Below are 26,428 nucleotides of genomic sequence, written 5' to 3' on the forward strand. Positions count from 1 at the left end.
TCAAAAGCCAAATAAAGCTGTATTTTATACTGTACAAAAGAAAATTTACATCCTTAATGTAACTAGATACATCTAGGGAAAAATTACACATTTCTCAAGAAACACAATATTTAACATCTTAGATATGTTTCTGCATTGCAGACTGATAATGAATTTTATACATCTTTATTTATAATTTAAAATATTTTTTCATCTCTGGCAGATATTTACAAGGTCAACAGTGACTACATTTCACATTTCAACAATCAACAGCATTAACTAGTTCAGTAAGACAGTTAAGATAATGGCTTACATGCACCAATAAATATGATCTTAAATGTGCATTTCTTCTTCAGCTCTGAAAAAAATGTTTTCACTAGTCCTAGTTTGAAAGGACATCAGTCAATAGAGATCATATTTTCTTCCTGACTATCATATTTAAATTTTAACCAGCACTATTCTCTGAATACTTGGCAAGTTTACACCAAGCTATATAGGTTGATGCTGGTTAAGAAACAAAAACATAAGAGCTGACCTATTCAACCTGTAACCTTTTTGAAGCAAACATATGAAAGTTGGATATTTCCTGTATACTTGTCCATTGTGACAGAGATCAGATACATGATGTTACAGTAGTAAAAAACTCTTTAGAAACTATAGGTCAGGAGAGTCAAATTATGATGACAAAGTGGGAAAATTATCTTTGCACCATAAAAACTGTTTCACTTAACCAGTTAAACTGAATGTAAAGCCAGTATAAGTTTTAGAATAAGAATCAAAAAACCACCACTGTAACCACTGTAAAGCAGTTAATGAACTTCTTACAAATATTTTAAAACAACACAAAGAACATTTAGTATATGTCTCAGTTCAGTTTGGATGATAAAACTTAAAAAAAACATAAAAACCGACGTTCATAATTGTTAGAAAGCCAATCTTTTCTAAGATAGCAGATCAACACATCCATTACTTTTTAACTTCTATCTGATATAAAAAAAATAATACATAGAGCCTGTTTGGGACATCAGGTAATATATAAATTCATATCCCCCCAAATCATTATTTAACAGTTTAAGTAAATTCTTTAGTGCTTACTGAACTATTTTAAAAATAAGTGTTTTAACTTTTCTTAACCCAATCGTGTTTTTCTGCGAAGAAAAAAAATACCCAGAGTGATCGAGTACATAAATTATGTAAACAAACATAGTTTTAGCCAATATCATACTTACTAGAAATAACTGACATTGCTCACTTAAAATACACATTTCTATAATTCACCCTCAATTTTTTTAGGAAGTCACAATATTATACAGTATACCAATTACAGGAATTCTTTTCTCTCCCCCTTTTATTTAATACTGATGAGCAAAATCCTTAATTTGAATTAAGGAGACATGAAAATTTGCCATAAGAAATAATATTTGGACTTGACCCTTAACTGGTACTTTTGCTGGAAGTATAAATGTTGACATTTTACCAACATGATAAGAAAACCTCAAATGGAATCTTGTAGGTTCTGTATATCTGTTCCATATGGAAGAATATTTCCTCCAGGGCTAGAAATCAATCTTTCATGTTAGAAGGGGCCTCATTCCTTAACAGTTAGGTACTTCAAATTTTATATTTGGTTGATTCATTTTCTTTGGTAACTTTTGTAGTTTATGAAGGTGTGAACAATTTCCTCTGATATCATTAACACTACACTTTTGACACTCAAATACAGCAAACCAGATTGATATGAATTCTGTAGTTGGGGATGGACTGTCCAATTAAGTTCATTTTCTTTGAAAACAGAAGACTTTCTTTACTAAACCTACCTTCAGATACACAATTCTGAAAAAAAGACTCATTTATACTTTAAGCTATGCCTAATTCTCATTTTGGGTGTAAAAATCTGTATTAAACAGAAGAGCATAATAGCAGACATCTGAATATGACTTAATTTGTAAACATTTTCACAAAATCCAGAAACAAAACATAGAACTTATGTACCTGTACTATGCTGCCAGTTATTTCACATCATTGCCAGCTACCTGCTAACTTCTATCCTAAACTGTTTGCTCTTCTATTTCTCGTGTGACTAATGGCTAAGATTATAAACATACTGAAGAGACTGAAGTTAAATTTTGTGGTTATGTGGTCAGGTTCAGAAGCAATGTACCTACATGGGCAGGGGAAGGTTGGATGATTATATGACTCCTCTAATTCTAATGGGTTGGGATCACCACACAAATTTCTGGCACCACCAAAAATCCAACAGTTTAAGTGCACATTGGTTGACTCTACAAATAGTATTTCCTATATATGTTCAGTGCCAATATGATATACCCATTAGGTATACAATGTAGGTAATACTAAAATTTATGTCTTACATTATCAACACGACCACCTTGGCAATGGAAAGCTGTATCAATCTGGTGACTCTTGGGTTTTTTTTAGCACTGTTAACAATTTTATACTGCATCCCATTTTATAATCTGGCAAATATTCTAACATTTAGAGTTTAAGCTATCAATTATTTCTAGCTGATTTTCAAACAGCTTGTTTCTAAAAAGCACTTTTTAAAAAATTAAAGTATTTTTACAAATAAGTGTCTCAACCGACTTAGTGGTTTGAAACATGACAATAATCATTCAACTTGAAAGATAAAAAGTCTCAGGTTCAGACTGTTTACATAGCCATAGTATAGAAAAAATTGCTCTAAAATTGTTGTAGATTTTCTGACCACTGTCATGACTTATTAAACATTTTTAAACTAAAAAACAAGTATGTAACTGAAATACTGATTTTTAAAAAGCAAAACCATAAAACTTACTTTGTAATTCCAAGATCAGAAATGGAGAGAGCCTCCTTGCTAGTGTCTGTATAAATAGTGTACTACCCACTGAAGATACGTACTAATATTTTTATTTACAGATGAACATGCAGAGAATTAAATGAGACTTACTGATTGTCAACAATTAAAAGTACTCAAAAATGGACCCATATTAACTCGTCCGAGTAGGAAAAACACCCCACTTCATTAAAATAGTCACAAAAATGGTGCAAACAAAACTTAAAAGGAGTTATTCTCAGTACTTCAGTAAAGCTACCAAGTGGAATTTGAAAATGTAGGTTGGAAATATTGAGCTTATATAGCTGGGACTATCGCATTTAAGACATTTTATACCATATATACACTTTAGATGACATGGGTCACCATTCTGTTATGGAACCATAAGCTTCACTATAAATCTTTTTCCATCACAGAAGGAAATAATTGCTTGTTATCTATCTGGTCTGAGCACAAGGTTCAATCTCTTTACATGAGAAATTATGGAATCAAATTTATCTTTACTTTGCAATACTACACTGTGCAATACAGTTAACCTGCCACCTAGGTGACTGTGAAAGCTGGCTGATTCAAAAATTTCTTAAGATAGCTAGAAACACCGATTAAAGTCATTTTCGCTGGGTTTATTTTTGCATTTAAATAAATTCCCCCAAACATAATAAACTATAAAATGGCAGCATACAATTGTTAAGTGGCAGAAAACAGTAAGGCATAAATTAGAGTAAGAAAAATGTATCTATCCTTCCCCATCTATGTTTATTACTCTACATTTTTCTCTGGATTTAATACTTTTCTTAATGTGCTATATTCACCACTACTAGACCCAAACTGTAAAGAAATTGCAGAATTGGAGTGTGTTCCATAACCACACTCACCATATGATGAGTGAAAGGAGGCAGTGGGGTGTTAATATGCATTTGACAGGAGACAGGAGTTTGACTCTGGCTCTGCTTCTAAGTTATGTGACTTTGAGCACATTACAACCTTTTTGAGCCTCAGTTTCCTGAGAATGGATATGAAGGAGTGGGTGCTGGGAGACTCCTAGATTATCTCTATGGTCTCTTTAGAACAAAAAAATTGACTTTATAATAAATAGGCACAGGAGAATCATTGGGAAGGTAAGACTAGTGGTAATGATCAGGATTTCAAATTACAATCATCATGCTCCCATGCAGCTTCTCAAAATATTTTCATATTTAAAAATCTTACTACTAAGCTAGCTTTCATTTTACACTTGATTTGTTCTAAAATATATATGTGTTCTAGTAACATGATTTCAAATTAACATCATAGAGAAGAATTCTCAAAACTTGCAGATAATTTCCTTGTATTTCTTAATTGAACCTGGCATAGATAACATCAAATTGTTTTATTATAGAAAACAAGTATTTTCACCCTAACTAGCTTGTCCATAAATGAAAGAACTTTTTAAAATGGAAGTTAGGAAGTATAAAAACAAAAAGTTGTTAAAGGATAAAGCGTGAATATTGCTGGCATATATTTGTAACAGTTGTATATCTGAAAATTATTTTACATTAAATGCAATAATGCAAATGAATATTTTAAAAATCTCTTAGAAAATGTGACTATGGTTTATGACTGACTCATTCCATTTTAACTATATCTTGCACAGGAAATCTGTTCTAAGACACCAAATGCAAAATTTGAACTAAATGAAATATTTCTTCTTTGGGGCCAAATTATACCACTTAAAAGAATGGAACACAAATGTTAGAGGGTCATGAAACATTAACGGATATATGTATGTACAAAATATATATGAATACACATAGATACATGAAATCCTTTAAGTTGAAAGTTTTTCAAAACCAGCTTTTCAAGTGTAACATAAGATTTCTAACAAATCAGACAAAGGGTTTATTATGTCTTTTACAGTTCTTGCTGTAAATTTGGTATTATTTGGGGGTTTTTTTTGTGCTATAACTATAAGCATGCTAGATTTAGGTGCCAATAAATGTACAACTTGCTAAATTAAAAACAACCCTTCAGCCTCTTAAATCAACCAGGCAGTTTTACCATAAAGTGACTGATCTCCAGCCATGGTCAAGATCTTACCTCCTGTTAAGTATAATGCTCTTTTCTTTTCATACCTGAAACTTTGCTTTCCTTATTATGTTATATATCTTTACACCTCATTTATTTGGCTGCTTTTAATTCATTTATCTGACATCCCTTAGTTAAATTAAAAGAAAAGATATCTAAAATATGTCTTTGTGATATATACATATACACACAATATATATACACACACATACACACACACATATATATACACAAATCAATAAATCTCTATTTATCAACTTTTAGCTTTTCTTCAGACTTTGGCAATGTTATAGGTAATAGTTCAGGTCCTAGTTTTCCATTTTCATATGAGCTGAAAAATATTACACACCACCAAATTCAAACAAGCATCTCACTGTTTTCATAAAGATTCTAACAGAAAGTACCTTACAAAACCCCCCAAAATAAAAACCTCTTACAATAAAAAGGAAGGGGCTGGATTTTAAGATGTGAAAAAATGAGAAGCATTTTTCTGGTTATTTTATCAAAATCTATTGGAATTTTAATCAGTAGAGGTAATATTTCAAACTTTGTTAATTAGGAGAATACTTGCTTTCTGTAAATTCAGTATATTTTTCTTTTACAATAATAAAATAAGAATGTCTAAATGTACAAAGTATTCATCGCTCTGAATATTGTGTGGAAGAATGTATAGCAGTTCAAGTCATGATACACTGATTTTCAAAAACCAATATATTTTCTTCTATTTCAATCAAGCATTAGAGCCTGGGACCCAGATGAGTTCATAATGAAATCTTATCCAACCAAATCAGAACTAAAAAAAAATAATTTCTAAAAAAACCAATAATGCATTTTCATAGCCTCTTAGCACAGTTACCAAAAGCTACTTACATACATTCAACATCTAGCTTACTGGCATGATTTCAAAGACTTATAAAAATGAGAACTTTTGCAGATATATGATTAGAAGGTACACAAATTGCATTACATTAAACACAAAGGCAGTGTGGTCCTTGTAGGAGAAATCAAGTCAGTACCCCCTGGTAGAAATGCTCTATAAAAATGTGTCACATTGAAGCGTCAGTGTTTTCAGCCAATTATCTGTCCCTGATGTATTTCCTTGGAGTATATGACCTATCAGGACTTCAGGTTTCTTAATCCAAAATATCTGACTGAATTTAGGTACATCTAGAAAGCAGCTGAAAGGGTTTCTCCAATAATCTGACATCATAGAAAGTGGGTTGAGAAATCCCTCTCTTTACCTGAAGACGTACTTGTTCTACTTCAGTCATCATCAGCTCACAAAGAAAAAAAAAAAACAATCAAAACTTCCCCTCACACAAACAATTCCACACAATCTAAACAGAAACTGCCCCCTCCCCCCATAAAACCCCAGCACCGAAGTGTCAATCATTCCTGGGAAATAGAACAAGCCCCTTGGATTCTCTGATTTATTAGCTGTTCAAACTCAAAGGACAGAAATGACCTTATGTCCCTGTGGGGAGGAGGGAAGACATGTTAATAATGACTATAGAGCCATTGAGAAAGTGCATTATCTATTACACAATCAACTTAGAGCCCTGTCCTCCAACAGAGGTGGCCACAACTTGATTCAAATGCCTCAGTAATTGAACATTGTATCCTCGAGATAAAGGAGATGGGGGAAAAAAAGAGCCACCCTCATTTTAATGAAAAAGTGCAGCAGTCTACCACCTTTCCCCATGCTTCTCAAGAAAATGATTGCACAGACTCAGAGAAGTCCAAAGTCATAGCAGAATCTCTGAGGCACTCCTGGTTAAGAGAGAAAAAATATGATCCAGTTATCTTCATAGTTCTACAGATTATGAGAACAAACCCGTTTTTTTTTTTTTTTTTTTTAAACAAAAGCCGAAGTATCATTCATAGGGATCATATACACCATTTCCTCTAACATAACCTCAGTCTCACAGTGTTGAAATGGGACCGATCAGCCTACGATGGATTGCACATCACCCAAGGAGAAACGAAGGTGTGGAAAACGCGAACATTTTCTACTGCTTCACAAATACGTTTACAAGGAACAGGTGAAGAGACGATATAGGAAAGAGAGAAAAGAAAACCTTATTGCTGTTTCCATACAAAATACAGTATGAAGATACCTAAACTAAATCAGATCTGTTTATGATTACCAATGTTTTCACAATGTGGGATGAAGTGTCTTCTTGCACAATGAAATGTTCAGTCTAGAAGATAAGCAGAAAGATGAGAGAGAGGATATCAAGACTACACCTGGGATATTAGCTGCATATTGAAACTTGGGGATCGAGACTGCTTGGTTAAGGGAGCTCCTGGGCTGAGGAGCTCTTTACCTTCTGTAGCTTGACCTAGCCGGTCTTCCTGTAGACTGACCGTTGAATATCGATTAGCATTGTTAGCTGCTAGATTAGTAATACCCTCAGTGCCAACCCCAATGCTGGTACTTGCTTGACTGCCATTTACATAGTCAAATGATTTACTTGAGGAAGCACTGGCTGTCCGGATTAGATTAATGCTATTAGTTTTTGGCACCACCTGGCCAGCAGGCAGGCTCAGGTGTTTCTTCATCGGTGTCAGCTCAATTGAATCTACACTAAGATCAGTTGGTTGCTGTACATACTGCCTGCGAACTACTGAATCTCGAGGGCTCTCATTGGATTTGATGGCAGAAGTTGTTTCTTTATCCTTGGCTGAACGCCCAGTTGCTACTTTCCTTAAGCTTCCCCTCTGAGAAGAGGAGGATGGTTTGATCCCAATTGGCTGGCTGCTGAGGGAAGCCCCTGATGAAAATCCTTCATCTGCATCATTCAGGTTTACCGACTCCTCTCCTCCATTTATACCCTCAGCACCTAAAAAACAAATCAGACAGACTCAGCAATAGCTAAATTAAATAAAAAGCAGCCGTGAATAACAACTCAACTGACCTTTTCTCCTAGGTAATGTTTGCTATAGGTCAGCAATGACCCTTGCTACAAACACTTTCCCTAAATAATTTAGGGGAAGGAGCCTCAATCTATACAGAATTCTCATGTTATTTATTCTGTTCATTTAGCTTTGATTAGGCTAGCTTATGTAAAACTATTCACGAGCAAGTCTAGCGTACTATTAGTATCAATATTTAGACACACAACTGTAGGTAAAATAGTGACCGTAAATCTTTATGATACACCTTGTCAATTTGAGGTGAGCATATCTGTCTAAAAAAACAAAAATTTTCCTATCTTCCTTAACCTGTCATAAAATAGGAGACCCTTCTAATTTCAGTCACCCAGAATAATGTCAAAAACCCATCCCCAAACCCCTTTTAACTACTATGAAATTTTATATTTAACAGCTAATTGCTTCTAAATAGCTTTAAAATCTTTAACATGGAACTAGTACATTTTCTAACTCTAAACTAAAAATTCTACATTGCTTCTAGTAACTTCAGTCATATTTTGTCTTATGAACATGCCTACTCACTGGTTTCCATATTTTCTTGATCAGTTAATGTGAAAATATTTGATTAACAGAGAACAAAGGTAAGAACCAACAAGGATACTGAGGAAGAATTTTTTACTATTTTATAATATAATAAATAATATATAATAATTTTATGTTATATATTTATATAATATTTTAGATTTTAAATATTGAGATATATTATTTTGGGATCACAAAATACTTATAGTATTCCATTAAGTTTCATGCAGAAACTGTAGTTAACAAAAGAATTCTTATCTTGGGATTTTGTAAGAAAAGAAGCATGTATTCAGTTTGGGTTTTCAGAAAGCCCGATTCCTTTACTGAAAGTATGATCAACACTCTCTTAGAAAATAGAACATTTGCTTTTTTCAAAAACTGACAGAAGTTTGCTACCTTTAAAATATGTTTACCAGATTGTAAGAAAGTTCAGTCTAAATCTATATTCAGAAATCAATATTTTAGCTAAGGTAAACTGTTAGGACAGAAATCCAAAAAAATATCACTTTGAGATACAAGTTACCTAAGTAAAATATACACAAAATACTTAAACACAATCTTTATTTAACATAGTACTTGGAAAAATATAAATATTTTCTCATATGGATTAGTTATTTCTTTCCTTCAAAAGAAGAATGAAATAGGCTATCCTTAAAGCAAAAGGCATCTTCTTGTTATATCCAGCAGTTTAGTAATCTTTATTCATCATGCAAAGCCATATGAAAATGCAGCTGACACCACTTCTCTCAACCCCTTCCTCAAGAACAGTATATAGTGTACATCAAAATAAAAACTTTAAATTATATTTATATCACATCTAAGCAATTTATTTATAATTACTATGAAGAACTCCACAATGCCCAGGAAAAGATAGTTACTGGTTCAGAATTAAGATCAGTAATATAAAACTAGAAGTGAACAGAAATATGTCATTGGCTATACATATGGTTAGGGAAAGAGACTGAGAGACTTAGTGCTAGCTTCTGAATTTTGCCACATGCAGATCTGATGCCCAAGCAATATGGCCATAAAAGAGATATGACAATGTAGAAACCACCATGCAAGAGAACCTACTGATATTTTATATACTAGGAAATGCTATTTCAGTATAGTGGAACACTGAATATACTTTAATCACAAGCACGGTCCTCAGTTTAGTAATAATTTTAAATACAGCTTTAAAAGTCATAAATGTTACTTAACAATCAGGATAAAGGTAGGTGATGAATTCTCTCTTCAATTCCAACACGTAATAAATACAACTTTAACTGTAAAACTATTTAAAACCTTTAGAAAACATGTTTTCTTTTTTCGTTTGGTTGCACCACATGACTTGTGGGATTTTAGTTTTCTGACAACTGACTGAACCTGGGTCCTCAGCAGTTGAGAGAGCAGAGTCCTAACCACTGCAGTGCCAGGTGAAATTCCCTTCTTTTTCTTTTAGAAGGTCAATTATTGATGCTAAACCAAAAGCTCCAGCAGACTTCAGAATTACCGAAACTTTTCATTAGTTTTAATAATTTCCATATTTCTGTCTAAAAAACTTCAAGGAATAAAAAGGCTATTATGTCTAATAACATTTTCCTTCTAATTTTCTCCTTGGGTGATAATACTATTCATGAGCCAAAGATGAGACAACCAAAAAGATTTTTAATGAACTTTCCTATTTATGTTTGCTTTTCCTTAAAAATTAGCTTTTACTAATACTCATTTAAAGCTACAATTAAACTAGATTAAAAGGCGAAATAACTTAAGAAATTTCAAACACACCAATGGGATTCATTCCTTTTCTAAATGGCCATACCCCAGCTTCACAACCTGAAATTTTATCAGTAATAGGAGATATTAAAACAGGATGTTTTAACATTTAATGGGACATTTTAAAGGAATTACTATTTTTTCCTTTTTTCAAAGTGTATGACTTATGATTAATAGGAAAAAATGATTCTACCCAATCCCATACTTAAATTTCATCAATGTTAGTGATTATTGTACTACATTTAGCATGGATACTCCAATATTCTAACAATGGCAGTAGATACACTTCAAGTGGCTCATTTAGTCATCAAGAAAGTGGAGAACAGATGTTGATCAATTTAGGCCAACTATGAATTTGACATCTATTCATATACTTATTTTTACGCCTTATACAAGATACAACTGACTCCCAGGAATAACATAAAGAGATATAGAAAAAATGAAAAGGAAAGGCTGTGTCCTTCACACGGTTCTCTTCATAGTACCAACTTCTTTGGGTCCCTAGATCATGCACATGCAACACTGTTAAATGAAGTCAGGTCACTCTGGGCAAATGGGCAAGGGAACAGAAGGTAGATTTAGATTCTTACTGAGCATGCTCAAATTTTTAATGCACCAAAAAGCAAGAGATTTTCCTAAGGTGGAATAAATAAAAATAAGTAACCTATTTTAAAACTACTTGCTATATTTCATAAATTAGTGTACAAGTTCCACAGCAACAATACATTAAATAATGAAAAAACTATTAGGCCACAATATCCTCTTTTATAAAACCGATTTCTATGGCATTACATGTTAAACAGCAAATAAATACTTTCCTATCAGAGAGAAGTGTTCTTTTATAGATAATGGTCGTGGCTGTGATGGTGGTGGAGGGGTAAAAAAAAATTCTCATTTGAGATACCCATACTGTATAAACAAGGATCTATTAGGATTTATGACTTCTAAATAATACATTTCACTTCTGTTTGGGAGCTATATAAGATAGTCATTTTTTACAATAAATGATAAAAAGGTAGTGTGCACCAGGAGAGTACATTTATAGAGGAAAGATGTCAGTAGTTCAGACCCAGGCAACTTGATTTGAAGATTATAAGAAGCCAATCAATACTGGTTTATTCTGTCAAAGAGATAAGAAGTTTTTGTTAATTGGCCACCCTGGGACTAGAGACCAATCAGCCAGCTCCATTTCAGTCCCATTTCTCAAAGATAATGTACTAAAGCTTTAAAACTCTCCTCACCTATTTTCCAAATAATACATTATCAACTAAATGAAATTGATACACATTGAATAATAAGGCTCAGGTCCATTGGGTGCATTTTTCCTTTCCTGATGTTAGAATAAACATGCTCAGTAATGAAGAAATCCCAAGCATTTGCAGACCTTTTGGAGATAGGCCTCTCCCTTGTTAGTAGCCATGCCAAGCTGCTCTTTAATACACAGGGATGCAGACTCCAGGCCAGCACAAATGGTAACTAAAGATTGTACCTGACCTGGTGCTAGCATATAGGGGGGGTGCGCTTTGCAAGGAGAGTCTAATACACCCTGGGGTAGTGGAAACACACACTAGAATGGAAAGATGTTCTGCTTGGGGACAGAGAGCCAGGATCCTTCTCCAGCAACTGCCTCACTGACTTCTGCCTCCTCATCTCTGTCCTACCCTCTGTTGTGGCTGCTGCTGAGTTGGGCTCCGGTGAGCCGTGCTCAGGAGTCCTGTGCACCAGCACCTCCCCCTCTTGCACACGTTTGATCCCTAGGTCAGTGGAGCCGTGTTGGATCGGGGAGCCAGGAATACTCGAGTCAGCCTCGTTTGAGAAGTCAAAGCCATCTGGGATTCAACATATAAAATTTTAGTGCTTTTTTGCTGCTCTATTCTTTTCTGAGCATTTTGACCCAGGCAGATAAGAGAATGTATATATGGATATGACATAAACACAAACATTATTTATATAGTTACATGTGTGTGCACAGCATGCACACACATAAGGCAGCAGATGAACAATGTGAGGTTTGCAAATGAATAGGAGAAAAAAATAGAGATCATTAAAATGGCAATTAATCTCTCTTAGGCAAGACAGCTTGACTATTCAAGTAGCATATGCCTATGAAATACTGCTGGACTCAGCACTTACAAGACAAGGAAAAGAAAGATAAAAATCAGTTATTTTATGTATAGCTTGTATTATACCATTAGTTTGGCCAGTTATATAATTTTCTCCCACACTGCTCATACAGGTACCTTTTTTCAGAAACAAGCTTAAAGAAATTTTTTTTCTATTGTTATTACTAGTTAAAAAAAAATTAACTTGATCTTATTTTCTGTTTCAACATTCAGAGAGCAGTTTAAATAACATCTTTCTACTTTATAAAATATATATACATATTTATATTAAAATGAATTCAGGTATACAAACCACAGTTCTACTGCTATTTTTAACAACTAAACAATTTTACTTTAACTACAAGAGTACTATAATATCATGTGTAAATATAGTCTGTAAAAACAGTGATAAATTTACTTTAACCCATGAGCGGGCTATAGGGATTTTATATTCACCTTCTCTCCTCCATCTATGGCGACGGATTGAAGCTGTTGTAATCGCACTCCGAGAAATCCTCGGCACTGTTGGAGTGACTTCGACTTTAAGTACTTTCTGGCCTTCTTGTGAAGAATCAGGAGCATCAAATGGTAATGAATTTTTCATGGCATTGGCAACCTAAAATGATAAGTCTATATGTACTTACATCCAATATACAATTTATGCTTACTGCACATTTCATGTTTCCATACTTTCTTGAATATGTATTTAAAAGTTGCTCTACAAAATAGAAAAGTATAATGTGTCAGAAATGTTTATATTTCCACTGGTCTGTATTCTTTTGGGTAGGCTTCTAAGATGAGAATTCATTTAAAAATATGAGTCACACACCCTCATGGACTCTCTGAAGTTGCTGGCTTTCAAGGAGAAAATAGATTCCAAAGAGTTTTAAACATATGAACCCTGATACAAGAAAATTTGGAGTAAGTTTCTTTCTGATTCTTCAGATGATAAATAACATGCAAAATTTAATTTATAATTAAAAAAATTAGCTTTGTTTTCATGAGGAGACATCTTTCCTAAACCCATCTGGCACTTTGTTCCATCAAGTTCTGCCCTCTGTGGAGGAGAGTGAGGTATCTGGCTGGAAAGTAATAGCCATTGGCTGCTCCATGTTTTCTGACTGAGTAGTGCTGACCTAGCAAAGATCTTGAGCTAGAGGACCATCTTTCTCCTTCACTCTCCACTTGGACAGGACAAGTGAAATGGAGCAAGCTGGATACCCCTGCCTGCTCTGCCAACTCAAACCTTCTCTCCCAACTCAAACCTTCGCTCCAGTGGGCTGTTTCAACATCTTAACTAAAGGGTAGGGAGTGAAGTCTTTCAATCTAACCTTAATCAGCAATAAAGATGGTACTTGTTTTTCTATCTATCAACTATTTTATCTATTTATCATCTGGCTCTGTTTTTGAATAGAGAAAAGGAATGTCATTTCCTGGGTCCCTTGGAGACCCATAGCAATAAAGGATTATTCTAGAACTATAGATTATGAATCTCTTTACCTATATTGCCTTGGAAATGCCACTTCTACTTAATTTATAAGACAGGGATGAAATTATAAATTTAAAGAGTCTCGCAAATGCAAGGTGTTATTATCAAGGTGTAATTTTTTTATCTTCTTGTCCACTTGTTTTTTGTTTTTGGTCACACTGTGCAGCTTGTGGGATCCTGGTTCCCCAACCAGGGATGGAACTTTTGCCCTTGGCAGGGACAGAGCAGAGCCCTAACTAATACTGTCAGGGAATTCCCTATGCAATCTTTTTTTTTTTTTTTTTTTACAGTAAACTTTAGGGTAAAATTAGGGATGCTGACATGAGGAAAAAAGAAAATTCAAATATGAAAGAATTATATAAATGTCACTTCAATAAATTTATATTTATCTTAAACTATAAAAAAGACATGAAAAAATTACTCAAAAATTATACTCTTAAATTGTTGCAAGTAAAAATACATAAATAATTTTAAAAATACAACTATTTAAAAAAATATACAACTCTAAAAATACTAGAAAAAATTTAGAAAATACAGAAAATTGCAAAGAAATAAAAACTATCCAGCTGAATCACCTAGAGAACTATTAACATTTGTTATGTTTCCTTTGTCCTGTCTAGATTAAAAAAAAAATAGCTATATACTACTTTACTACTAACACAGCTAGCATGTTTCCTTAATATTAATTTTCAAATAAATAATTTCATCAAGTAAATAACTTAATGATTCTCTGTTGTAAAATAATGTTTAGAGTTCAGATTCCTTTGCATTTAAAACAAACCTTGATCTAGTGTTCACAATACATTAAAAAAATTTTTAAGTAGTTTCTTGGGAAATGTTGGTAAAGATGGGATAGTAGCTCAAAGAAAACACATATACATTACCAAAAGGATGTGCAGAGTTATGTCATACTGTTACTGGTAACAATAAAAAATGCCTCCCTCACCCTACTACTGGACGTTCAAATTTAGTTTTTTATTGACCATCTTACCTTTTGGAGATATAGTTATTTTTGGAAGAGTATGAAATTTTTATGTAAAACTAAATATTAACTTGCTTTTTTTGTCATGCCTGTTGATAACTAGTTCATATTAATTTTGGTTTTAGAAAACTGATGGTTTATGGACTTCCCTATAGGTCTAACGGTTAAGACTTTGCGCTTCCACAGCAGAGGGTACAGATTTGATACCTGGTCAAGGAACTAAGATCCCACATGCCATACTGCATGGCCAAAAAATAAAACAACGCCCCCTTCCCCCCTCCAAAACAAAACAAAAAACTGATGGTTTAGAATTTAGATGTTTATGTAGTTAAAAAAAATATCAACCTTTTTTGGTGATGTGTTCAGTCACTTAAATATAGATAGCCTTTCCTTCTCCAAAAATTTGAGCAAATATTTATAGCCTCTCTTCTTTCTTTTCTTAAAGGATTTCAAGACACTTAATTCTTTAATTTATTTGAACTTTATTTTGCTATGTTGTAAAATAAGAGGATCTAAAACAATTTTGTTTCCTTTCCAACTGTTGGTATGGAATAAACCTGTTTTCCCCCTCCAATGATTAGTACTGCCTCATACATTACATACTGAATTTTATACCAGTAGTACCCTTTTACGGAAAAGGCAATGGCACTCCACTCCAGTACTCTTGCCTGGAAAATCCCATGGATGGAGGAGCCTGGTGCGCTGCAGTCCATGGGGTCGCTAAGAGTCAGACACGATTCAGTGACTTCACTTTCACTTTTCACTTTCATGCACTGGAGAAGGAAATGGAAACCTACTCCAGTATTCTAGCCTGGAGAATCCCAGGGACGGGGGAGCCTGGTGGGCTGCCGTCTATGGGGTCGCATAGAGTCAGACATGACTGAAGCGACTTAGCAGCAGCAGCAGCAGCAGTACCCTTTTTAGGCACAGGAAAGTTTAACAAAAAGTAAATATAATAACTTACCAATAGTGGTTGAGAAAAGAGTTCTAGTTGAGCTCTATAGATGATGTCATCAAGGACTTCCTGGCCAAGGTCCCATTGTCCATTATACCTATGGAGAAGCAGATTACAGTCTCTAGCAAATATCTCTCATTTTCAATAACAATCTTTTTTATTGCTCCAAGTCCTATTATTTTGGTTCTGTAACAAGATTTTCACATTAATTTTTGCATCATGAATTTCTAAACTATCCCAATTTTGGTTACAAGAACAAAAAGAAAAATTTAAATATTAACATTTAAAATATTTCACAGATATCTCTTAAAGATAATTGGATTTTATCATGTGTTGATATCTGGGTTATCTATTTGAATTCATGAAAATCTGGGTTATGAACTATGTGACAGTATTCAGACTTCAGTTTCATGACTAGTTATATTTTAAAAGTACTGAAAGGGCTATGAATAATTATATGTCAACAAACTGGACAATCCAGAAAATGGATGAATTCCTAGAAACATACAATCTACCAAGACTGAATCATGAAGAAATAAAAATCTGAACACACCCATCACTGTACCCACAGGAAATTGAATCATTAATCAAAAACCTCCCAATAAGTAAAAGATGGTCCCAATAAGGACCAGATGGATTCATGAGTGAATTCTACCACACATTTAAAGAAATAATATCAATCCTTAAATTCTTCCAATAGTGAACACTTTCACAGTCATATCATGAGGCCAGCATCCCCCTCATACAAAAACCAAACAAGGACACTATAAGAAAAGAAAATTACAAGCCAATATACCTCTGAGAAACATAGCATAAATGCAAAAATCCACAGCAAAATATTAGCAAACTATATTCAACAACTGATCACATACCACGATCAAGTGGGATTTATCTTGGGATGCAAGGATGGTTCAACATCTACAATTTAATCAACTGTGTGTGATACACCATATTAACAAAATGAAGGATAAATCCATCATAATAGCAGATGTAGAAGAAACACTTGACAAAATTAAAAGCCCATTCATGATTAAAAAAACCTCTCAAAAAAGTGGGTACAGAGTAGACGTACTACAGTATAATAAAGGCTGCATATGACAAGCTCATAGTCAATAACTACTTAACAGTGACAAATGATTAAGAACAAGATCTCTCTAAGATCAAGAATAAGACAAGGATGCCCACTCTTGCCACTTTTATCCAACACAGAGCTGAAGTTCAAGCAAATAAAAAATAAAAGAAGTAAAACTGTCTCTGTTTGCAGAAGACAAGTTTACCTGTGAATAACATAGATTCGAACTGCATGAGATCACTTATATGTGAATTCTTTTCAATAAGAACCAACTACTGTAATACACAATCTGTGGTTGATTGAAGCCATGGATATGCAAGGCTGACTATAAAGTTATACTCAGATTTTCAACTCTGCAAATGGCACCCAAACCCACTCATTGTTCAAGAGTCAACTGTAGAAAACTCTAAAGAATATACCAAAAAAACTGTTAGAATAAACAAATTTAGTAAAGTTATAGGTATAAAAACAATATATAAAAATCTACTGCATTTCTATGCACTAACAACAAACTATCAGAAAGGGAAATTAAGAAAATCATCCCACTAAGTAAAGTCAAGTCGCTCAGTCACATTTGACTGTTTGCAACCCCATGGACTATATAGTCCATGGAATTCTCCAGGCCAGAATACTGGAGTGGGTAGCCTGTCCCTTCTCCAGCGGATCTTCCCAACCCAGGAATTGAACCAGGGTCTCCTGCATTGCAGGTGGATTCTTTACCAATTGATTCTTTACCAACTATCAGGGAAGCTACTAGTAACAAACTATCAGAAAGAGAAATTAAGAAAACCATACAGGTCAATACAAAAAACCAAGTAATCCAATTAAAAATAGGCAGAGAATTGAATAGACTTTTTCCCAAAGAAGACACACAAATGGCCAACAGGTACCTAAAAAAGGGCTCTACATCACTAATCACTAGGGAAATGCAAATTAGTATCATCTCACATCTGTGAGAATGGTTAGTATCAAAAAGACAAGAAATAACAAATGTTGACAAGGATGTGCAGAAAAGGGAACCCTGTGCATTACTGGTAGAAATGTAAATCGGTGGAACAACTATGGAAAACAATATGGAGATTCCTAAAAAAATTAAAAATAGAACTACTATATGATCCAGCAATTCCACTTCTATTACACACTGGAAGGAAACTTAATCACTATCTCAAAAAGATATCTTATACCCCCATGTTCACTGGAGCATTATGTACAGTAGCCAAGACATGGAAACAATCTAATTGTAAATTAACAGATAAAAGGATAAAAAAAATATGGCCTATATGTATATGTAAGTATGTATAAGGATTGCCAGAAGAAATATCAACCTCAGATACGCAGATGATACCACTTTAATGGCAGAAAATGACGAGGAACTAAGTGCCTTTTGATGAAAGTGAAAGAGGGGAGTGAAAAGGCTGGCTTACAATTCAACATTCAAAAAACTAAGATCAGGGTATCTGGTCCTATCACTTCATGGCAAATAGATAGGGACAATGTAGAAACAATGTCAGATTTCATTTTCCAGGGCTCCAAAATCACTGTGGATGGTGACTGCAGCCACAAAATTAGAAGATGCTTTGCTCCTTGGAAGAATAGCTATGACAAACCTCAAAAGTGTATTAAAAAGCAGAGACATCACTTTGCTAACAAAGATCCGTAGAGTCAAAGCCATGGTTTTTCCAATAGTCATGTATGGATGTGAGAGTTGGACCATAAAGAAAACTAAACACTGAAGAATTGACACTTTTGAACTGTGGTGCCAGAGAGCTCTTCAGAGTCCCCTGGACAGCAAGAAGATAGAACCAGTCAATCCTAAAGGAAATCAACCCTGAATATTTATTGGAAGGACTGATTATGAAGCTGAAGCTCCAATACTCTGGCCACCTGATGCGAAGAGCTGACTCACTGGCAAAGACCCTGATGCTGGGAAAAATTGAGGGCAAGAGGAGAAGGGGGTGACAGAGGATGAGATGGTTGGATGGCATCACTGACTCAATGGACATGAGTTTGAGCAAACTCAGGGAGATAGCTATCAACAGAGAAGCCTGACGTGCTGCAGTTCACGGAGTTGCAAAGAGTCAGACATGACTGAGCAACTGAACAACAAATATGTATTAGACAAACACACAGATGAACGGATAAAGAAAATAAGGTGTGTGTGTATACATATTTATTATACACACACATATTATATATACAATTACATACACACAATAGAATATTATTCATTTAAAAGAAGGAAGAAATCCTAGGACTTAAGACTCCACACTTCCAATGCAGGGGGCATGGATTTGATCCCTGGTTGGGGAACTCCCGCATGACACATGGTCAAAAAAAAAAAGGAAATCCTGCCATTTGTGACAACATGGATGGATCTTGAGGGCATCATGCTAAATTAAATAAGTCAGACAAAGACAAATGCTATATAATCTCATATACATGTGGAATCTAAAACAAAACAAAACAAAAAGAGTAACTGAACTCATAGATACAGAAAGATTGGTGGTTGCCAGAGGCTGGCAAAAAGGGTACAAAAGGGTTGGTTCAAAAGGTACAAACTTCTAGTTATAAGATAAAATCCTGGGTATATGATGTACACCATGCTAACTATAGTTAACAATACAGTACCGAATATTAAAAAGTTGTTGAGAGAGCAGATATAAAAAGTATAATTCATTTAAAACTACTGAAAGAAATTCATATTAGAAAAATAAGATAATGGGTCCATCATGGAACAAAATATTCCATGTTGTGAAACTAATAAGGAAAAAGGGAAATATTAAGTTTTAAAAGACTAGGAAGAATCCACACAATTTCACAGTACATCTACTTACATGGCATAATAAACTCCTGTGAGAAGCTGCACCATAAATTCGGGATCCAACACTATTCGACCACAGAGTTCTTTCCACTGTTTTTCATGTTGCCGTGGAAACCCACTCACACAAACCCTAGGAAAATACATTATTTAAGTGTGATTTGCTGATTCATTAAATAAAATATTTTTGTGTTCATAAGTTCACATATTCAACACTTACTGAAATATTTTTTAAGTACTTGTTATGTGTCAGTCACTATCATGGGTCTATGCATACAGTTGTAAATAGGTAAAAAGATAAAAAAAAAATCTATGCTCTCACAAAACACACATTCTAGTGGACTATAGCAATAAAAGCAATGAAAAAGTGAAAGGTGCTCTTTGTGACCCCACAGACTATATAGCCCACCAGGCTCCTCTGTTCATGGAATTCTCCAGGCAAGAATACTTGAGTGGGTAGCCATTCTCTTCACCAGGGGATCTTCCTAACCCAGGGATCAAACCTGGGTCTCCTGAATTATAGGTAGATTCTTTACTATCTGAACCACCAGGCAAGCCCTCAAGCAACAACTTTTCTCAAAATACTCAAAGGTATCTCTTTCATAATTCTCCTTCTCCCTCTTCACAAAAGAAATGCATAACTTTCACACGTCCCAAATTTTATCAGGATGGATTAGTGGATGATACAGAACTCTCAAAACAAATTTAAAGTGTCATAAACGATCCTCTATTTTCCATCTCATTAAAATATGCTTCCAGAAAAGTTATGTTTAATAATTAGCAGAGATGTTATATACCTCTATTATTTTAATAAATTAATTTATCAGAATAACTGCAATGGTGAGTTCAGAAGAAATTTTTTAGTGTTTAGTGCATTTTGGTCTCTGGAAATATTTTTATATTTTTAATTTACATATTTTCTTTGTGGCAGAGGTTTATAATTAGTTGATCAATAAAAGACCTTTAAGTATAACAGCACTATATTAGGATAAAATTTATGTGGATAAAGTGCAATACACATTCCATTTTAAGGAGAAAGACTACTAAAGAAAGACTATTTTTCATTTATTCCATATATGGATGATGGTATCATGGTATCAATTAGATCACTGTGTATTTACATTATATACATTAAAAATAGCAATTAACAATTATTTGTTTTATTATGTTAATATTTACATGCTGGAAATCATATAAAAAAGAATAAAAAATTTAAATGTTAACTTAAAAATGTATAAAGGCTATAAAGTTTTTCAAAATTCATTAGGGGACACGTGAGTAAAAGTTTGAGGATGGAGATCAGCCCTGGGATTTCTATGGAAGGAATGATGCTAAAGCTGAAACTCCAGCACTTTGGCCACCTCATGCGAAGAGTTGACTCATTGGAAAAGACTCTGATGCTGGGAGGGATTGGGGACAGGAGGAGAAGGGGACGACAGAGGATGAGATGGCTGGATGGCATCACTGACTCGATGGACGTGAGTCTCAGTGAACTCCAGGAGTTGGTGATGGACAGGGAGGCCTGGCGTGCTGCGATTCATGGGGTCGCAAAGAGTCAAACATGACTGAGCGACTGAACAGAACTGAACTGAAACTCGATCATCATTTGTTATTAAGGAACTCTGTAAGATGCCATACTAAATGTTACCAATTAGAGATATAGCCAATTTGTTTAATTGAGCCAAAAATAGTCATCTATAAATAAATTGATCTGTAGATATGCAGTAAGTGCTTAAACAATATACTCTCTTGATAAGAACATCTAGGTTAGAATAGTTACATGTATACGTATGGCTGAGCTCCTTCACTGTTCACCTGAAACTATCACATTGTCTGTTAATCAGCTATACCCCAATACAAAATAAAAAGTTTAAAAAAAACAAACAACATGTAGATTAGAGACAAGAATTCTGTTAGTCATTAATCTTGTTTTTATACACGAGTGGAAATAATACACTTTAAAATAATCTACAAATTTATAAATCAAATTAACAGCTAATTTAGACTGGCCTACCTCCAATTAGCAAAAGTGAGTTTTGTTATAAATAGGACCACAGTTTCCTCTCAGTAATACACCAGTATGAACCTGTGCAAAGCATTTGTAGTAGTGGCTGGGGGTGGGGCATGTGGGGCTGATCCTCATGATACCTTCCTGGTATTCACACCCTGTGTCATCCCCTCCTCTTGAGCATGGGTGGAACCTGTGATTTGCTTGTAACATGGAAAAGGTGATACCATTTTCATGCATACATGTACATGATTATGTGATTATATTACATAAGACTGTAGTGCATCGTCTCTTATTCCTCTGCTTTGAAGAAGTGAGCTGCCATGCTGTAGGCTGCCTAAATTGGGAGGCTCACATGGCAAGGAACTGACACTGGCCTTCAGCAGACAGTCCATATGAAATTGAAGCCCTTAGTCCTACAACTATAGGAACTGAATTCTGCCAAGATAAGTGTATAATTCCTCAAATGAACCTCAGATATGATGGCAACTCCAGTGGACATCTTAACTGCAGCTTGTAATACCCTAAGCAGAAGCCCCAGCTAAGTGACACTTAGATTTCTGACCCACAGAAAACTGAAATAATAAATGTATGCTATTTTAAGCAACTAAATTCATAGCAATTTGTTATGAAGCAATAGAAAAACTAACATAGCATTTAACTTTCAGGGGGTAGAGAAGGCTTACCCTTTTTATTTGTGCTTCCTCAAATAAAAATCAACTGAGCAGGATAAACTGAGTGTTCCTTCTATAATTAAAATTCCCCTCCTCTGTCTCCAAACCAATTTATATTAATTTTTTTTCAATAGCGGAAATAAAAATTTTAGCCCAGGTCTATTCATATTATTAGACATTCTGGTTTGGTAACGATTAGAATATACAACTATAAATGAGACATACACATAATTGATGCTAATCTTATCCAAAGAAGAGACAGTTATTTGTGGGATACAGAAAGGAAAAAGTTCACATTTCTTTACTTTCTCTATACAGAAGACTATTTATTCAAAACACTCGAAGTGACTTATAAAAACTGGCATCCAGGCAGTGATCAAGTATACCAATAAACCACCTTGAACCTAAATCATCTTGGCTTAGCTTGATGCTGAGCTACAAAGTACTTCTTTAATACCGAAGTACTTTCAAGAAATCATGATGTATGAGGAATGATAGAAAATTCCTATAGGAATATAAGTTTCCTGAGTTTTGTTTACTGCTGTATCACCAGGGGTTAGAACAGTGCCTACCAGCGAGAATGTGCTCAATAAAAATGTATGAAATAATGATAAGTATTCTGCTTACCTGGAGCCCATTCGGCAAAGAGACTGGTAAGATGAAGCAGGCATATACACGATAGCAGAATTATAACATAACATGAGAAAACTCAGGACTTCAAACCTAGAAAAAACAAAAACAAGGAGAAAAAGATTACAAATAATTATTTCTACTTACAGATTGTAGTAAATGATTTCTTTGTTGGATGGTTATAACAACAATGCCTTAATATTGATTTTCATTATTTCTCAATCAGATCATTGTAATATCCTCCTCGATAATTTCCCTATTTCCATTTGCCTTATTAAAGGTCAGAGTACTTGCTGCCATCTATATTTTCTTACTCAAAAATCCCCTATCATGCTTGAATAGGTCTTTACGATGAGTAAAGTCAATAGTGACAGACTATTATCTACTGTTACTATTAATCTACTGTTACTATTGACTGCATCGTAAAGACCAAACTCATCAAGGCATACAAGGTCCTTTAAAAATCCACCCTCAACCTACCTCTCCAACCTTATTTCCCTCCACTGTCTACCACATACACCATGATATTATAACAGTTTTCTTATATCATTCCATGAATAATGCCATAATCTTTCATAATACCTTGCCTTTTTTTTTTTTTTTTTTTTTTACTGATGTTACCCTTTCTTACTACAACACTTTTCACTTGGAAAACTCCTACTAAAAGGTTTCAAATCCTGGCTCAAATTTTAATTTCAGACATAAAGACATTCTTAATTCTCCCAACTAAAATAAACAAAAACTGTTCACCTGTATAGCTCTAATACACTATTTATCCCACTAAATCAGTTCTCTGTCTCTACCTCTGTTTTATCCATTCAGTAATAAGCAACTTTAGGACAGAGACCCTAATTTACTCATCTCTAACTCTAGTGTCAGACACGGTATTTAAAACATTATTATTGCTCAATTAATTTTTATTGAATGAATAAATGAATGCTTTCTTAATCTGTACAATAACTAACAAAGTGGCTCCTAAGCCTGAATGCACATTATAGTTATTTAAGGACATTCTGGAATAATATATTCCATGTCTCAACACAGACTGACCCAATTAGAATCTCTGAGGGCAGGACCCAGGAACACAGTACTTCTAAAAAGCTTGCCATAGGTGGTGAAGAGTATATTGAAAGTCTTTGTGCTACTTCTGAAATATTTTTTTTAAGTCAGAAATTATTTCAAAATGAAAAGTTAAAAACTGAGTTCAAAGTATGACACAGAAGCAGTTCACATCTTCAGATCCTTTCTCCTTCTCTATGCTGCTAGGTTCACTGAAGATTTATTTTCTGAAACTGAAGACTTATTTTCTGAAAGGATAAAAGAGAAGTTTCTACCAGGGAACCACCAAGCACAAGTGTGGTTTGGGTTGGAGTGGGGAGGATGGGAAGTTACTGAAAATAGAAAACTTAAGTAAAATGGGTCTTACTGGATACTGATACCTCAAGTTTTCCTTCCCCACTTGGCCATCAGAATGCTAGCAGCCCTCTGGTTAAGAAACTAGAAGAGTTTTCTTTAGAGAATTTGACCACCCTAAGAGTAAAGACTTAAAAATATGGACTTGGGAAGTTCACCAAATGAATGGCCCAGTGAGAAATTGTGAAGTTCATACTCAATGAGCCCCTACCAACATGGTCATAGCTTCTCATTTTTAAAAATTCCCTGCTCTTACACATAAGTATGGAAAAATGGATTATCAGACATCTGATGAACTTCATTAATAGGAAAATGAGGTCAAAATAAAGAAACAGGGGCAGGGGAACACAATTTGGGGGATATAATAAACATAAAAGAGAAAACAATAACTTTAAATAAAGCAAAGTATCATTAATATTCTAAAAAAAGAGATGCTGTTTCAAAAATAAAAAAACAACAAAAATCCAAATATGAACTATTTTAAAAGACCATTCAGAATGTACAAAATATGATACATTTTGTCCATATCTTTAAGTCTTTCCTCTTAGGGTGGTCAAATTCTATTCCAGATATACAAAATATGATGACAGAAATTAAAAACTCAGGAACAGAACTGGTGGATGAAGTTGAGGAAATATCATAGAAAGTGAAGCCAAAGGAAAAAGATATGGCAAATGGAAGAGGAAAGAGTACCACAACCAGAGCTCCAAATAAAAGCTCCACAAGAAAGACAATAAAAGACCAAATAAATAAAGGACAAATAATAAAAGACTAGATAAGATGGAGAGGCTAAACTAATTAACAAAAAATAATTAAGCAAAGTTCCCGGTCTGAAGGACATGAGTTTCCAAATCAAAAAGGCCCATGTACTGCTCAGCACAAACAGGAAATAAACCCACACCAAGAAATATCACATGGAATTTCAGAATACTAGGAACAAAGAATGAGGATCTAGGGTGCAAGAAACGGTGGATCCATCCACACAGGAAAAAGACAAAGGGAATTCCCAGGGTAACAGTGAGGGGAAATACCAAGATAAGAAGTATACACCAGGCAAAGAGGGAAACACAGTCCAGATTGCAGTAAGTCAAAAAAGGCTCTGGGAGCTCCTTTATCAGGAAGATAAAATTGAGAAAATAACTGGTATAAACAAAGTTTTGGAAGGCTATGTAGAAAACCGATAGAAAATTTACAGGGCTAAATTTACAAAGCACATAGTAAACAAAGAAAACAAAAGGTCAAAGATGAACTTCAAGGAAAACAAAAAGATAAGCAGGAGAGGAAAAGTAACCAGTCACAAAGCTCAGCTCTGAACAGTTCTGATGAGCAATGTTCATTCAAGGGGTTTCCCTGGTGGTCCAGTGGTTAAAGACTCCACAGTCCCAATGCAGGGGGCATGGGTTAAATCCCTGGTTGGGGAACTAAGATTCTGCATGCTGTACAGCACGGCCAAAAAAAAAAAAAAAATCATTCATAATAATGAGAAATTTAAATAATGAATTCTCCAGAATTACAAGATAACTATACTGAGAAGAAAGGACGAGAGAGCTAACAACCTAAAGTTTTATCTTTCATAGAGATAAGTTATTAGATAATGCCCCAAAGTGAAAAAATTTTAAAGCAGTAAATTACTACGAAGATGGTAAATATTAACAGCAAGATTTTTCAACCTCAGCACTATGGACATTTTGGCCTAGATAAGTGACTGTTGTGGGGCCCGGCCCAGGCGTGGTAGGATGCTGAACAGCACCCTGACTTTTACACTTGAGATGCTTGTAGCAGTCTTCCCTCCCACTTAGTTGTGACAATCAAACAAGTCTCCAGATGCTGACAAATGTTCACTGAAGAGGCAGAAATGCCCTGGTTGAGAACCACTGGTTAAAAGTTGTTACATCTAGGAAAGGAGAGTGGAAGGGACAGGGAGACAGAGACTGCAGTTTTTTGTAATAAACTCTAGAACTAATACATGTTTAACTTGGGGAAAAAAAAGTGTGTATTTCTGACATAGCTGACTGTACAAAAAAGTAAAACATATAGCAAAAACAACAGCACAATGAGATACCATTTTTCATACTCACTAAGAACAGATATAATAAAAAAGATGGAAAAAAAAAAAGTAGGTAAAGATGTTGAGAAACTGGAACTATCATACATTGCTGGTGGGACTGCAAAATGGTACACAATTCTGGAAAACA

The 26,428-nt window shown here is 34.5% G+C and overlaps 1 protein-coding gene across 5 annotated transcripts in view; it reads right to left on the reverse strand.

The window, feature by feature from the left end:
• Positions 1 to 26,428, reverse strand: part of HYCC2 (hyccin PI4KA lipid kinase complex subunit 2) — a 64,107-nt gene continuing 37,679 nt past the window's right edge. For 4 of the 5 annotated variants that reach the window (XM_005202680.5, XM_059878769.1, XM_005202681.5 and 1 more), the window contains 6 exons: positions 22,818 to 22,913; positions 19,525 to 19,641; positions 15,628 to 15,715; positions 12,649 to 12,808; positions 11,752 to 11,919; positions 1 to 7,719 (listed from right to left, as the gene is read on the reverse strand). In XM_005202680.5, coding sequence (XP_005202737.1) covers positions 7,118 to 7,719; positions 11,752 to 11,919; positions 12,649 to 12,808; positions 15,628 to 15,715; positions 19,525 to 19,641; positions 22,818 to 22,913 — 1,231 coding nt within the window. In that variant the 3' untranslated portion in view covers positions 1 to 7,117. The remainder of the gene's footprint in view (positions 7,720 to 11,751; positions 11,920 to 12,648; positions 12,809 to 15,627; positions 15,716 to 19,524; positions 19,642 to 22,817; positions 22,914 to 26,428) is intronic. The other variant, XM_002685507.7, reaches the window with a different exon arrangement.

This window comes from Bos taurus, chromosome 2 (assembly GCF_002263795.3).
Source record: "Bos taurus isolate L1 Dominette 01449 registration number 42190680 breed Hereford chromosome 2, ARS-UCD2.0, whole genome shotgun sequence".
In the NCBI taxonomy this organism is placed as follows: Eukaryota; Metazoa; Chordata; class Mammalia; order Artiodactyla; family Bovidae; genus Bos; species Bos taurus.